General features: G+C 25.6%; 1 protein-coding gene across 2 annotated transcripts; it reads right to left on the reverse strand.

Moving 5' to 3' along the window:
• Window positions 1–10,963: 10,963 nt before the first annotated feature.
• Window positions 10,964–14,293, reverse strand: LOC114369744 (transcription factor bHLH30-like). Of its 2 annotated transcripts, none has more exons than XM_028326992.1 (3): window positions 13,990–14,293; window positions 12,840–13,465; window positions 10,964–11,762 (listed from the first exon to the last, which is right to left on the reverse strand). In XM_028326992.1, exons 2-3 carry the CDS (start codon window positions 13,410–13,412, stop codon window positions 11,274–11,276), a joined length of 1,062 nt encoding a protein of 353 aa, XP_028182793.1. In that variant the 5' UTR covers window positions 13,413–13,465; window positions 13,990–14,293; the 3' UTR covers window positions 10,964–11,273. The 2 variants fall into 2 exon arrangements, with proteins under 2 accessions (XP_028182793.1, XP_028182792.1); XM_028326991.1 differs by having other exon boundaries at window positions 12,840–13,477.
• Between the last annotated feature and the right edge of the window lie 3,046 nt (window positions 14,294–17,339).

The raw sequence follows: 17,339 nt of genomic DNA on the forward strand, positions 1-17,339 counted from the left end.
AAATTTCGCATTTAAATTATTTATCAAAAATCATTATTACGAGTATTATTATTAATATAACATGATTTTGATAAATTTTTAGTCTTGTAAGATATGAAGATTGTTTTTTCTTACAAATTATCTTTTAACAGAGATTTAACTTTAACATTATTGATCAAATTTATTTCGTTAGGATTTTAGTCAATTTGCTTTTCACTTAAATTACATTGTTCATTGTGAATAACCTAGATATTTTTAATTTGCCAAGAACGTACAAAACCTTTTTTTTATGGAAACTATACATTTTTCATCGGTAAGTTACGTTATTATGGGATAACCAAGTTGGGTTGATTTAAGAGCATGCCAACGATAGTGGGTAGTCCATGGTGGAAAGAGTACGATACAAAAGGAAGTTTCCTCGCCATTTAAAAAAGTTAAGCAAGTAAGGTCAAAATCCAAGATATATAGTTTGCAATTGTACACCAAAGGATCAAGTTTATCAATTGTATGGTTGGGGTAGTTGTGAAAGAAAATCAAACATGGATAATGAATATTAAAATTTATTTGTTACAATCTTATTATTATTAAAACTAATAAAATTATGTTTAATTTTATTTAGTGATTTAAATGTTTTTGAATTTGTAAGGCTTATTTCTCAATGATCATTATAAGAGTAATGATTACTAAATGTATTTTTGACGATAAAATACCTATAAAGTGTTATAAATAGAAGTTGTTGATTCTTAAGCTTTGGAAAAAAATTCAATACACCTTCTACGTATAGTGAGAGTGTAAAAGAATTAAGAACTATAATTCTTTACCATTACAATGACAAGAATTAATCTCGATTCAGTTTATTTTATTTCTATTTCTATTATAGGCTTTTATTTACTTCCAAAAATAAAATAAACATCAATTTTTTTAACATTTAAAAAATAGAGTTAACTCTCTTTCCCTCTATCTTTATATTATATCTCATATGTCAAATATTATAATAACTATTATATATATATATATATATATAATTATATTATTATTTAATTGTAATATATATTTATATTATAGAAATACTATATACTGAGTGATACTTTTTATAAAATTGCTTTATTGCACTGTTAATTCAAACAATGATTAATCCATAAAATAATAATAATATATAGACACAATTTTTCAACTTCATAACAACCAATGCCAATAAATTACTTATATAATTACTCTTCATTACATAAACTTTATAAATATCATGTTTTAGCTTCATATTGTGACTTGTAGCCTGTGCATAATTTTTCCTTTTTAATATATAAAGATAAAGATTTGTTTTGTTTGGTTTGGTCTCCAAAATAAAAGATAAAATTTCTCATGGTTCCTCCATTTTCTCATTTCACACTTTCATGATCATATGATTTCAGCTTTAACAGGATTTTTGACACACCTAAATGATTTTTGGTAAATCAGATTTTAAGAAATTTTCTTATTTGTATTATCTTCTCACTTTTCTTTCTATTTTATTCTTCTTTTAATTGTGTTTGTAGAAATAGAACAAATATTACATTAGTTACAATTAGAACAAGTTTTTCTTTCAATTAAAATTATCGAGTTTAATTTGTATTCTATATTGATTGGTTTGTATTTTTTATTATTATTAATTTTATCTAGAGTTTTCATCATATTATTTGAGATCACTTACTTTCTTAAATGAATAGTTAATCTTTTAATCATTTATTTTTTACTAATAATTTTATTTTTCTTTACCCTACCTTTTCAAATACATATTTATCTGTTATGGTTTGCTTCACTCACTTTCCACTTTTCATTAGATAAATATACTTTTAAAATAATGAATATTTAATTTTTATGAAACATATATTTAGATATTTCTTTCATTTTATAATCAATATTATTTTTACCAAAATTAATAAAATATATTACCAAACAATGTTTTTAAAAATACCAGTTATTTAGTATTTTCTTATTTTGTTCAAATGACACGTATGTTATTTGTCAAAATATGTTCATCCTTATTTCATTTAACAAATTTAATTTTATTTAATGAATAATTCAATTGCTAATATTAGTTAAAATTAGTATAAAGTTTAATAATTATAATTACGTTAATAATATATATTTTGATTGAAATTAATATAGTTAAATTGACTTAGTAATATCCAACTTCACTGATCTTAACCTTCAACATGCTCATATATATATATATATATATATATATAAACCAAATATCTAAATAGGATAGTAAAAAAGCTAAACGATGTATCATTTATTTTAATTTTTATATAGAAATATTTATCATTTATTTTATTGTCAAATGATTAGTTTTTAATTTTATAAATCTTAAATATTATTAATTTTTATTATCAATGATATTTTTTCAACCTAAATATATCTGATGCTTATTATTTAATTTTATTAAACTCTTTTTTAATATGAATTTTATTCAAATCTTAAATTTATAATAATAATAATAATACAAAAGCAGCGTGGTTTCATGAGGTTCAATTACAAGATATTGTATAATATTAGTGAGAAAATATAACACCTTAAAGAATGATAAATACTCATTAAGTATCATAAATATAAAACAATTATAGAGTGTATAATAATATTGTAGTTATTATTAATTATAACTTCATCTTTATCAATTTATTAAAAATGGGAAAATAATTACTACAAAATATATAAGATAAAAAATTAGTAACATATAAAATATAGCATGTAATAATATTTTAATAATTAGAAAAAAATACAGTTAATATTTTATATAAAAATAATCCTTATTATAATCAAATTATAAGATATAAAGTCTGAATGATATAATAATTCTTATAGATAAATAACTTTAAAACGTAAAATTAATGAAATTATAGTCAAATAATAATAAATATTAATAATAATAGAAAAATATTATTGTATGATAGGAACCATACAATTTATGTAATGATGAAGTTAACCAACTCAAAATTTCAACAGTATAACATAATTAAAAATATTATCTTCAAAATAAATTAATAAAATATCATTTTAAAATAATTAACAGGTGAATATATTTTAAAAAATTATACAATTTCAAAAAATTAAATTAATTTTAATTTTTAATATAAATGAATTTAAAAATGTTTATTATAAACACACAAAAATCAAGTACACATTAAAACAATATCCATAATTACAAAAATAAACACTCAAATTAAAATAATTATATATTAAAAAAATATTATATTTACATTCTATTTGTATAAATACTTTTGATATAGGTATTGCATCATTATCTGAAGAAAGAATAAATAATAATGAATTTAAATACACTTAATATTTTTTTTGAGTCAATGTCTATTATTTAAAAATGGAATTAATCATCTTGCTCGATTTTACTATAATTATTTTTAATGCACTTCTAAATATTTAATTAAAAATCAATTATTTTATTTGTGTACATATATTTTAAATATATGCTAAAAAGAAATATTGAAATATATAATTAAAACAATATATATGAGATTTGCTAGAATATTTTTTTTATCAACAATTGTTAATTATTAGTTTGTTACTTTTTGTTATTATTCTCCTCTTTCTTAATTATTAAACTAATCTCATATCTTCAGGGTTTGCTAACATACTAAAATAAATAAATAATATTCCTTTATTTTAATTAATTTATTTCAGGGAAAATTATGGAATTTAATAAAATTTATATAATTTAAAAAAATAACCAATATAAATTAGATTTTATGATTTAAAAGTAGTGTGAGTTTATACCAAAAATAGTTACGTGAGTAACTGATGGATGCTTGAGTTTCTATTTTATAATTAAAAATTAATTTTTATATTCTTATACATGTTTTTATTTTAAAAATTTAAATAAATGTTAATTTTGATATTAAGCAATAACATTAAATATTACGCTACTGCTCATGCACATTTTTAAAGATATCAAACGAAAAAGAGAAAAAAATGAAGTTTAAAGTAAAATAAAAAATATCCTCTAATGCTCTAGTGTCTTTTTAGAAATTTAAAAAAGTAATTATAGTGATCACTATGCATACAAATAAATTTATTGCAACCACTAATATAATTAAAATCCTTAAATTATAAGGCAAATGCTTTTTTTTCTACACTATTTCAATTTTCTAATTTACATTGCATTGTTTTTATTTTTATTTTTTGAAAATGATCATTAATGTACAGTTCTCTAATATTATGATTAATATCTTTCCGTTCTAACCTAGTATAAATATAAATAATAATTACGGTATGTTTTGGTTTTTGCAGTATTTCCTTTTTAATAAAAACTTTTATGCATGGTTGTTGAATTTCTCTCTTGTATTAACAGATAATTTCAACCTTAGCAAAATCTTAGGTACAATAAATATTTTTTTTTGTTAAATTTGATTTTAACAACTTTATTGATTTGTGTTATTTTCTCACATTTTCTTCCTTTTTTTTTAATTGTGTTTGTAAAAAATATTGTATTACTTACAAGATGAGTTTCTTTTTTCTTTTTGTTGCAATGGATAGGTTTAGTCTCCGTTTTGTAAATGAGTTTAATTTATGTTCTTTATACACTAATTTGTGTTTTTGTTTATCATCGATTTGATCAAGTTTTTCCAAATAATACCATACATTATATATATATGTATATATATATATATATATATATATATATATATATATATATATATAAAATTTCTATTTCTTATATACAATAAAATCAATTATATTTCCTCTACAATTTCACTCAATTTCAATTCGAAAGTATTAATGTCGTTTATTCACTAAGGATGATAGTTTTTGTTGGAGGAAAAATTTAGGTAAATAATTACAGAAATTTTTAGTTACATGTATATTTTCAATCCTGAATTATTATTTTTTATTAGATGTTTGGGACATGTATACATTTACAACTATTTGTAACAAAACTAATGACTTTCTAGTAACACATGCTATTTTAATTTTTTAAATTGAATTTTTAAAAATATTTTACTAATTATATGCCAAAAAAAATTAAATAAAAAACATGAATTTTTTTTATAAAATTATATTATTTAATACAAAATCACCTTATCACTACACAAATAAACTTTATACGGGTCAAAAACTAGTGTCAGTGAATAAAACTTACGTTTTTTTTTTTAAAAATTATTACATTCTTTTGTTTATTTATTAATTTTTCTTGGTTCATATTTCCAAAATACCTTTTTCATATTTTAGGAATTAAATTTTAGAATGCATGCTGAAACTTTGAGAATGAATTAATTTAAATATATTCTAAAATTTAATTCCTAAAATAGGGAGGGAAGGGTATTAAATAGAATTCCATTTCATTTCATGTCATGCATCTTAAGAAATGAAGTTTCTTTTGCACTTTTTTTTCCTCTTTACACCTTCTATTTTTTTATTTACATTTCAAAATTAATTTTTAGTATAGGAAAAAAATCAAAAACTAATTTCTGAAACATAGAAAAAAAATTCGAAGACATAAAAAAATATAAAAAGTAATCACCCATGAGAAATTCTTGACACCGCTAGTGTATATATTGGGCTTCTTTTGAGTTTTGGGCCCACATTATCTACTTTTTATTCAGCCAATTTTTTTTTCCTCTTCGTACTCCTGCCGTTTTTTATTTAATAAAAGTACGCTTCTCAAAAGCTGCTTTTCTAAAATTCAACACAACCCTGCAAAAACTAGTTTTCATAATGTTGGAATCCATTTCGGAAATTAATCTATGCGGGATATGCAAAAAGTAAAAAAAAAAAGAGAGTTCACGGTGGCCTTAGAGGGAAGGAAACGAGAATAAAGGTGTGTGGTTAGTTTAGATATTTCAAAATGTGCAAAGAAAAAAAAGTAGTAAAAATAAGGGGGTGTAGTTATGAAAAAAAAGGACAAAAAAATTACTTTACATTGCTAAAATATGGATTAAATGGCTTATCAAAACTTCATATGTATTTCAGGTTTGGACAATAGCGTAGACTTTGGACTTGGGAGCTAGGAGAGAGTATCTATCTCTTTGATGATATCGATAATCCAAAATGTTATAAAAAAAAAGAAAATGAAAACATATAAAATGTTATTAAAAAAAAAGAAATCTTACACTATCCTTATAAGACATAACAAAAATAATATTGTAATAACATTTATTTAATTACTATACAATTTAATATTAATAAAAATTATATGAATATATTGGCACAATAAATGCATAAACTCTTATATTTTTTAATAAAAATATATGAAAATTCATTCGAATTATTTTTGTATGTTTTATCAATAATAATAAATTTGAGTTTTTTATACATACTAATCATATTAAAAACAGAAATAAAGTTTGAAAAAACGCATAGAAATTTAAGTAGAGATATCCCTTAATATAGTATGAGAAAAATATTTATTTAATTTTTAAAAATAATATAAATTATTTTATTAAAATGAATAATAAAAATCACAATTGAATAACTAAAAAAAACAATGTTTAAGTATTTAGAAGTTAACTAAATTGCTAGCTTTATTGGAACATATTCAGAATTGCCTAATCATCACAATACTTTAAAAAAATGTTAATGTAATAGAATTTAAAGTATAAATAAGTTAAATGAATTATTTTAGTTTGTTTGAATCGATTTGATTATGATAAATTAAATCATTTTATATTTGATAATTTTTACTAATAATTATTTGAGTAATCAATTTATTGATGAATGTATAATTGAGTTCAATGACTTATATATTATTATTTCAAGTATTTATTTATAATATTAATTTTTAAACATTATTTTACCTTTTAAATGACATAATTATTTTTGGAAATATTTGTATGAGTTATGAGTTAAAACCCCTTTTAAATGACATAATTAATTTTAAACATTATTTTACTTTTTCACTAGAGTTTATATTTTTTTTTACTAAAATTAAGAATCATTTTAGAGCACATATTATGAATCAACCCTTTCTTTAGAATATGCTAATGTAATTTATTATATTAATCAATCATTTTTTGTATATATTTGATGATTACCATAATATGAAAAAATATAATATATACAAAAAATATTTATAAATTATACCTTAATAATTTAAAGTTTCGAAATATCAATATTAATTTATTCTTTCAACAATTTACTTAATATTAATTTATTTTAAAATACTTATGATATTAAGTCCTTCTGAATAAAGATATAAAAACACTTCATATTCTAAATAACTTTGAATAATTATTTTTGATGAAATTTGAAAGAATTAATTGATTCATAAATTATTTAATAATAAAATTGGTATCAACTATTTTTTAAAATTATTGTACCAAATAAATAATATTTTTATTTTTTAACTAAGTTATAATAATTATAAGTTAAAATATATTATATTGATGTAAAAAAATTTATTTAACATTATTCTAAAAAAAATATGAATTACTACTAATAATATAAAAGTAATATATTAAATATTTGGTTTAAATATATTTTTAGTCCTTAAAATTTAATAATTTTTTTATATTTTGTCCTTACAATTTTTTTTGTTTTTAATCCTTATAAATTATGTTTGTTTTGATTTTAGTCCTTAAAATATTTTAGATAATATTTTAAATAGTAAACAAATATTATCTAAAATACTATAAGGATAAAAAATAAAACAAACATAACTTTCAAAAATTAAAAATAAAAAAATTTGCAAGGATGAAATGCAAAAAAAATATTAAATTATAAGAACTAAAATTGCATTTAAGTCTAAATATTTTATAAATTCGTGCATTTTCATGAATATGAAAGCTAATTGGCATCGTTTTCACACTAATTCTGATTCATGCAATTTTGTTGAGGAAAAAAATAGATCAAATGAGATAAGGCTAAAGATATGAAAATCTAAATAGTACTGTAATTAAATAGATTTGAAGTGTTTATATTTTTACTCAAAGAATTTTTTTTAAGGTGTCAAAAGAAGTTTATATTATTTCATTGGAAATGATGACATCAATGCAAGGAAAAATTATTGAAGTACAATTATATAAATTTAAACTTTAACATTTTGAGTTAAAATGTAACATTAAATTTATTTTGATATCATTTAAATCTTTTCGATGTTAATTCCCTTTCATCTTGAGCTTGTTGAATGGAATCAAGACATCTTGTAATTAATAATAGATCCAAACTCATCAGCTCTGAAATGTTATTCCCTCGATTTAAAGTTTTGAACCAACAAATATTGTGGCAATTCTTGTTCCTCTCGCTTATTATCAAAATTAACTACTCTATTATGTTATGTAACTAACTTGAATTAGTTAATTCTTGCACGCAAATTAAAAAGAAATTGTTAACTACAAAGAAAAAGTTTCATGAGAAGCAAAGCAAAGCAACAAGCACGCAAAACAGATCTGTTGATGTGTTTGGCCTGTAGGTTTTCTTTTAGGTCAAGATGACAACATGTATGCTTGGTCAGTTGGTCGGAATTTGAAATGATGACTTTGGACAAGGTGAAAAGTCCATTTTCCCTTGTTATAATAAACATTTGGTGAAAGAAGAAGAAAAAAGATTAACATATAGAGGTTCGGATCTATTGTGATTTACGATATGTTTAGGCAAGAATTTAACTTTAATTACCCTAACCAAGGAGATGTCACTTTTCATATTAGTGCAATTCTCCATTGTCGTGTAATTAATTAATTTAACTGGTTGTTATGCAAGTATGCAACCCATTTTTTTGTTTTTGTTTTTTTTTTGTTGACATTAAGTTTTGTACTTACTTTAAAATATCTTTCATATTCTGTTAATAAAAATTATTTGACTATATAAGGAAAAAAAATTCTATATATTCTAAATACTATTACTCCTTACTTGCAACAGCTCATACGATTTTATTTTATTTATTTTAAATCGTGGTTATTTATAGATAGAACAATGTGGATTCAAGATTGCTTAATTTATACTATATCCTGCCATACAATAAGCTTCTTCTTTTTTTTTTTTTAGGGGATCTGTAACCTGTTAGTATGTATTTAATGAAATGATTGTAAACTAATTAGGATTCAACATACATGTAAAACAATAAGAGAAATTAGTGTTTTTACACTTACACTTTAATTTATTTATATCCTTTTACATAAATTGTATTGGTAAGTTATGATATGACTTTTGATAAGTTAAATAAAGAAAGAAAAATAAAAAAAGTATAAATTAGTATAAAACATGAGCGTGTGAAAAATAATTAGATTCAAATAACTGTTGTGTAAATTTCAAGGATTCAACATATACTACAAGGAAAATGTTTACAACTTTAATTTAAGAAGTGTATCGTATGAATTATTTGGAATTTAACAGTGATGTATATGCATGATATCAAGCTATAACCCTAGTCGAAGTCATAATTGCCCTCGCCAGTCCCTGGCCTTTTGAACACAATAATAATGAGTGTAGTGTCAATTTATTTGAGTGTAATTGAAATTAGTCTCCTTGAGTTTTTTTTTTAATATTATCGGATAACTTTTTAACAAGCATATTGTACTGACTTGAATATTATTTATTGTGCATTTATGTATATATAAATAAAATTATTTATATTTTTTTTACTGATATAAGAAATTTAAATAATGTATACTTTCTAAACTTTACAAAATTATGAACTTTTTAGTTCTATTTTTTGTTTTATTGTTCAAGTCTTTATTTTAAATGAATTAAAATAATTTTTAAATGGTTTTCCATTCATTTTAGTTTTTTAAAATTTCATTATTGTTCTTAAATTTAATTGCATAACTAATATACAAAATACTTTTTTTATAATTAAATGTAAATATTTTCATTGATGCAATTGATGCATAAGTTTTGATGATACTATATGTTAATACTCATTATAAATATAAATTTTTATTTTAAAATTTGAAGATATCTTTATTATTTTAATTTTTTTATATATGTGACTTTACCATTATTTAATTTTAACTTCTATTTTTTAAATGATCAAATTATTGATTTTTTAAACTTTTCTTTCAATATTAAGATTTAAAACTCTAAAATCTTAACTTGATTATTTTTTTAAACAAATTTGTCCTCAAATTTTAACTATTTTAATCTGATATTAATTTATTTTATGTTTCAAAATTACTAGATTTTCTAAGCGTATATCTTTTTATTTTCTACTTAAATCGAAAAATAATTCTACAAATATTTAAAAAATCGTAAGCTCAATACTTTTATGTAAAAAATTAAACTACATACTCTATATTTGATATTCAGATTTGTGAATTGTGAAACAGACATAAAGGTATATAGACTCAAGAAATTGTTTGAAATGCTTATTTATTTTATATATATGGCCCTTCACTATAATATAATCCTAGGCAATCATATCCACGTCGATAACTCGAGTAAAGTTAATTTTTAAGAAATATACTATATTTTTAACATGACTATAGGCTTTACAGGTGTTAAACACTTCTAATTCGAAATCTCATGGTTAAAAGAACTTTCCACCTAAGAAATTTTAGTCAAGAAATGATAAAAGAAATTTAGGTTGATTAATAGTTTTTTTATGTACTGAAATGCATGATATATTCTATGCCTTGGAAAGCATTGTTGACTGAACTAGGTGATTATAGACACGGTATAATTAATGGTATGGTTACCAATGATCTTATACGGGGACGCAGCATATGCCTATTACTTTACCACCTTTCCATGTTGACATCTATAATTATAATGTGATGCACCTGGAGAAGGAAGGAGAGAGAGGAGGCTATAAAAACGCTTAGTGTTGCTGCATATTCAGGTTTAAGGATAATTTTAACATCTTAATAATATTTTTATAAAAAATAAAGAATATATATAAGATTATTCTAGGTTCAATTCTCCCAACAATGAAGATCTTATTTCCATATTAATTGGGATTCAATAAAAGGAATTTCTCTTGCCACGAAATAGATCCTTCTTCCAATTCCTTCCCTCCTCTACATCTATGATCTTCACCAGTGGTTCTCACTACAGTGTAGACTCAAGCAACAAACAAGGCACACATGTTACCAAAAAACCCACCAAACTATCATTTCCTCATTTCTTAACGATGATGATGTTGATGGAGAAGATACATATGTATATAGAGTAACAACATTTAATTTCCAGCACACACCATTAACACGAAAAAAAAGAGTAAAAAACAAACCATACCCCCCAAAAAATATGCAAATCAAAATCAAAATATATAGATATACTTCTATAACAACTAATAATTAGAAGATAATAATGATCATGCATATATAGGCCTTTAATTAAATAAAATTCATAAAGACCTCGATCCGTTCCTCCTAGGACATTGATATTATATTGGTCCTTTGCCTCTTAATATTGGCAGAAGCAGACTCATGATGATCCCCAACGCTCTTCTCCATCACAGCCTTAAGAGCTTCTTGTATTGAGTTAATGCAGTACTGTTGTTGTTGTTGTTGGTGGTGGTGGTGGCTATGGTCCTCAGTGCTGCCACTGCTTGAATCTGCTTCTTCTCCAGTGATGAACAACACGTTCTTGACGCGCCCACCAAGCGTTGTTATCTCAGCCTTAAGGGTTCTTAGCCTCAACGCTTTCAATGTCTTGATTAGTTCAGGGAACAGATCTGACCTATCTTCGCAGCACAATGAGGCTTTGATCACAGAGTTTCCATCTTCATCGGCTTCGTCTACCACTGTTAACTCATCAGCTTCGGTCGGAACCGGACTCGTTTCTGCTATCACCGAGGTTTGACGCTTCAGCTCCTTTACATGTTGAATCACTTCTGCTAGCAATGATGCTTTATCTGTCTATCAAAAAATAAAAATAACAAAACAATAAAGCAATTATACTAATTAACTACTTTATGGTAAAATTAAATAAAGCACTGAAATTAATTAATTATACAAAATGTATATTATGATGGTGTCAAAAGAAATACGATTGAAGTTAGAAATATTACGTCTACTTTCTAATGTAAATCTAACGAACAAAATGAAATATTCTCATCCTTTGATAAAATTACCTTTGTCTCAGAAGAATTTTTTGACTTGAAAATCAAACATGTACGAAATAATGGGGCTTTGGAGATGTTATATGAGGTTGGTAGCTAGGTTATGGCATGATGATTGTGAAATGGAAGTAGTGGGTACTTTTTGAAGGGTATATAGATTTAGATAGTGTGTGTGTGTGTTTGTGACTGACAAGGGTGCTAGTTTGTCTCTGGCTTTATTTCTTTTCATTCTCAAACTGAATTTGACTGATCAACATTTATCCGGCAAGAAATTTTCATGCGAAGCTTTTCTACTGTACTTGGTTCCTCTTTATCATGCCAACCAAGCGACATTAACGCTAATACGCTTTTTTTTCTCTCATATCCTCTTTTACTACAACGAGTACTTTTTCTAGCTAGCTGTCCTCGGAACTACCACACACATACACTCCAAACACATGTACATAGTTAAAGTCATTAGTGTGAAGAAATTAAGACCAAAAGAAAAAGAAGAACAATGTGTAAATAAAACAAGAACTAACAAAGCCAAAAAGTGTGGTTAGAAAAGCAGGCAAAACAATGAGACAATCTTTTCAGGTCATTTTCTAAAAGGTTATTATACCAAAGTAACAATATAGAATCTAGCAAAGATTTACAAATCGATCTTTGCAATTGAAACTCCATAAAGTAATTAAAAACACACTCTTACACTATTGTTTATACACAAAACGCATCATGTTGTAGGCGCGCGTGGTAATAATATATACGAGATTGAAATCTTTAGTTTTTGTTGAACAGATGATTAATTATACATGCAAACTAGTAACTAATTCGTGGTTCATAATTTTAATACGTGGTTAATTTATGGGAAGAATTAGTTAGTAATTAGACTTACTTTGGTTGTGCTAGGCAACAAGCTGCGGAGCTTAGCAAGATGGTTATTGATTCTCTCCCTGCGTCTCCTTTCAGCTTCACTGTGACTCTTCGAAGCTGCAAGGGCCTTAGCCTCCATGATTTCTTGAGCAGTCATCTTAGCCAACTCGGTTTGGAGGCCAAAGGGTACTGCTGAACCGGGTTGAACCACCGGTCCAACAAGGGATTCAGATATGATCCTAAGATGGTCAGAAGATGAACCATGATGATCATATGCAAACTGATGAAGAGAAGGACCTCTTCTGTTGAACAAGCTTGCATAGGGTGAAGGTTGGGGAGGGACAAGAAAAGGGTCATGAACCTGATGATGGTGATGATGATGTGGCATAGTCATAGACCATGGTTGATGATGATGATTCATGATTGGAGAAACTTCAGCACCAGGGTACATGTTCAATCCTCCTCCTCCACCAAAGATATCATTGTTTTGTTGTTGTTGTTGCATCTGTTGCTGAAGGAGAAGCTGCTCTTGATAGGCTTGGTGGTAGTTATTGATCGCTTGAGAAGAACACTGTCCTTGATCTTCCTGTATCATTTCCCTAGGGTCTATAGCTGCTGCTGTTGCTGTTGTTGCTTCCTATTTTATATCTGAAACTAACTCTATTGAAGGATAATACAAACTCCAAGGCTATTTATATAAGAATATTTTGCTGGAGAGGAAAATTATAATAATAATTAAAAAAAGGAAAATTTGATATTCAAATGTCAGAATATATAGCTGAGGTGGGCTTGTTCTTTTTGGTTTTCTACATGCTCTATTGTTTTTTGTTTTGTTTTGTCTGGTATGAGTAAGGAAAAGGAGGTTTGGAAGAATAAAGAGTTCGGAGAAGTTTGCTTTACACTTGCACAAGGAATAAAAATGAAAAGGGTATTTAGAGGGACAACGTGGGTTAAAAAAAATGGGTCTTTTTTTCACACCCGTTTCAATCATGAGTGTATACTTTGACATAAAAGACAGAAATAGGAAAGAAAGAAAATTAATACTAGTAGTAGTATACAATAAACATATATAATGAATGATATAATAAGAAAAATAAAGTTAATATAAAAAAAATAGTAGCATATATTTGTACAAAGAGATAAAAAGAAAAATAAAGAAGTAAGAGACATACCTAAATTCTCTTTGATGTGTGATACAATACAATTGTGGTTTGTAATTCTATCATGCTGGGATCAATCAGTTACTTTCCTTGTTTCTTTCTTTCTCTTGTGGTGGTGGGCGGTGAAAGAAAAGTCCAAAGGCTTTGGATTTCCATTTCTGTCTCTCTCTGCCTCAATGTCAAATCTCTTTCACTTAGTAGTGTTTTTCTGCCACAAACCTTTGTGCGGGGCAATGTAACCATCCTTTTTACATTCAACAAAACTTTCCTTTTCCTTCGTGCTTTGTTGGTCTCTTTTTGGTTACTTTGTTTTTGTTTTTATTTATATTTTTTTCGTTCTAATATACTCTTTCTTTGCAGCCTTCTGCGCACCACCACCACCCTCTAACATATACAAAGACTGTTTGAGTGCTGCCACTTCACTTTCCTTTCTTCTTACGGCATTCACTCCATCATAACTATACAGGCATATATGTATGAGTAGCTTTCATTAGGTATACATGCCATGTCATATGCTTTTAATTTTGATTCGAGTAAAATACTACTATTGTGCAAGTTATATTGTAAAATTACCTAAAAATTATGAACTCTACCTTTTTAATAATGTAGTATTAATTAATTAACATATTACTGAATGACGCTATAAAAAAAAATACTACATTTCTGCAAATCATATTTAAACTCTAAAGTACATGTGTTTTGCACGCAAATGATCTACAGAAATAACCATATAGAAATAACTTTATTTAATTATTTATTTTAAAATAGCTATATAGGAGTTTGTGAGAGAGAAAGAGCTAGAGATAGGGACGGGAAACACAACCAAACCGTAGTGAACGCACACAACACAGATTGTCGACCGACCAAGGACAAAAAAGACTGATAGTATCATGAATGCTCTTAGCCAACCTTTCTTAATTTCTTGCTTCCATTAGTATTATTAATTTTTATTGTTTTACCAAGTACTGGTATTTTGTTACAATTAATGATTTAAAAATAAATTTTATTTTTTTAATAAAAATTTAATAAATTTAAAGACCCAATTTAATTAGTGTTTTAATTTATTAAAAAATTAACACTAAAAAAATCATGAGATTGAGATTATAAATAAAACATCAATTTTGTGTAGCATTAAACTAAAGATAATTGTTAAGAAATTTTTTAAAATCTAATGAATGTTTAAAATTTTATATAGAAATATTAATAGTAATATCAAATTGATGTAGTTTTAAAAATATAACAACATAATTAACACAATATGAAGAGATTAAAACTACTATACTACATTGTTTAAAAATCAAAAACTAAAAATACAATTAAGTCAAAATTCAAAATTGTAATAATTTATTATCATGAATTTTTAATTAATTAACTATAGTAATTTATATTTTTTATTAGTTCCTTTGGGGCATTTTTAGCCCTTAGTTTGGGCTTTAGGCGTTTCCTTTTCCTCGGTCAAGCCCCCCACGTTCTTCTATACTCTTGCTATGTCCACGCCACCCTTTATGCTTCCCCAAGACCATGTAATCATTGTGTCTTGGAACACACTCCACCTTCCACCTCTCTCTCTACTTGTCCTCTCTTCCTAGCATGTCTCTTGGTTTCAGCTGTAAGCTACTACTACTATTAATTACTATACTCGTGCCCCTTTGCCCTCCCCTTTTATTAATTTTTAAACCTGTTAATGCCAAAATTAATCAAGATTTAAGCATATACTACTATGGGTGCTGTTAACATGTGCCCTTAGGGCACATGTTAATGTGTAATAAATGATGGTTGGTCCCCACTTATTATACTTTGGAAAAAACAGCATCATAAATGTGGGACCACTTATTATACTTTGGAAGTTAATTTTCTCTTTGTCCAAAATAAAATAGGTGGGACCATGAGCCATTTATTACTCCTTAACATGTGCCTTAAGGGCACATGTTAACATTGCCCTACTACTATATATCATATCGTGTCATGTACAATGTGATTATGTTTATCAATGGTCCATGGACAAGGACAAATGGGAAAACAAGAAAAATAATACTGTAGATAATAAAGCTAATGCCGATTGAAATAATAATGTAGTAGTACTATGATTATAGAGAGATAGAGTAGTGGATCAGCGCAATGCCTTCTTTTTTAACGTGGCATGCTACTATATGCTAATTTCAACGATAGCCGAAGCTTAAAGTTTAATCTAAACTAAAGTTCAGATCATTGTCACTTTTAGCATATTATTATTAGCAACTCATCATATTGCAAAACAACTGAATCATTCCTTTTAATTATCACGTGAATTTAATTTTCTTTCTTGGCCGTTTAATTTCACAACTTGAATGAACAATATAGAAAAACCATTCGGTAATTTTTCCTTCAGGCAAGAAAAAATGGAGAATATTAATTACATGCATACTTTATATTTGCTTTAAAGTGTGAAAAAAGAAGAACGATCAGTTGATGAATTCTCGTTGGAAATGCATACATATTCTCATAACCATGGATCGATGGCAGTGATTTCATAACAAATTAACAATAGGAGTATCATCTTAATTGGTAACTGCTTCTTCAAGCTCTTTGTATTTTAAATTTAACTTTTTCTTGACAGAGTTTTAATCTAACTTTGTTTCTAGTTTCTACCTCTCGTTGACGTAATTGACTCAGAGTTAGGAGACAGCAAAGGGCAGCCAATAACGTGGTTTTATAGGACAAAATAATTTTGTTTTTTAGCTAAAAAAAAAAGATTAACTATTTTTTTGTGTGTGTGAAAAGAATGCATAAAAATATGTCACTTTGAAATGGGTTGGTAAGATATTGTCCACCAGAATGTTAGAACTTGAAAAAGCCACACAACACCAAGGAATAATAGATGTTTCCGTTTACTTTTGACAAGTGGCACAGTTTATCAAGCTCTCTCTATCTTTTTTTTCCTTTCTTTTCCAACTTATAAAAATAATTTACTCACATAGTAATAAACAATTTTCTTAAAACATTGTGTTGACATTTAAAAGTAAATCAATTGCAAAAAATTAACATTCATTCTAATTTAACTGCATCACTTTCTACATCTTGAATTTTCTGAAATTAAAAAATTAATTTAGTAGATCAAAATAGTTGAGCATTTTTTTTGTTACTTTTTCTGCTATTTTTGTCCATGAATCTCTTCTCACAGAGACTGTTTTGGCATTTGTTGCTACAACAAGGAACGTGGTTGGTCCAAAAGATGTTGAAAATGGTTGTTTGTTTGTCTCTTTTGATGAGTCAACTCGTGCTGCATGGTGAAAAACAAGCCGAGTTAGTAGCAATGCTTAAAAGGCAAGTCTTAGATCTCTTCACTGGCAAAGCCTGCAAGATAAAATACACGGTTCCATAAG

The sequence above is a fragment of the Glycine soja genome, chromosome 10 (assembly GCF_004193775.1).
Source record: "Glycine soja cultivar W05 chromosome 10, ASM419377v2, whole genome shotgun sequence".
In the NCBI taxonomy this organism is placed as follows: Eukaryota; Viridiplantae; Streptophyta; class Magnoliopsida; order Fabales; family Fabaceae; genus Glycine; species Glycine soja.

What these genes read in the sequence shown, in the direction of transcription:
- LOC114369744 (XM_028326992.1), bottom strand. Translation starts at nt 13,412, where the DNA reads ATGATACAGGAAGATCAAGGACAGTGTTCTTCTCAAGCGATCAATAAC. An exon ending in TGTTGCCTAGCACAACCAAA is followed by an intron (nt 11,763 to 12,839) that starts GTAAGTCTAATT and finishes ATTTTTTGATAG; the next exon opens with ACAGATAAAGCATCATTGCT.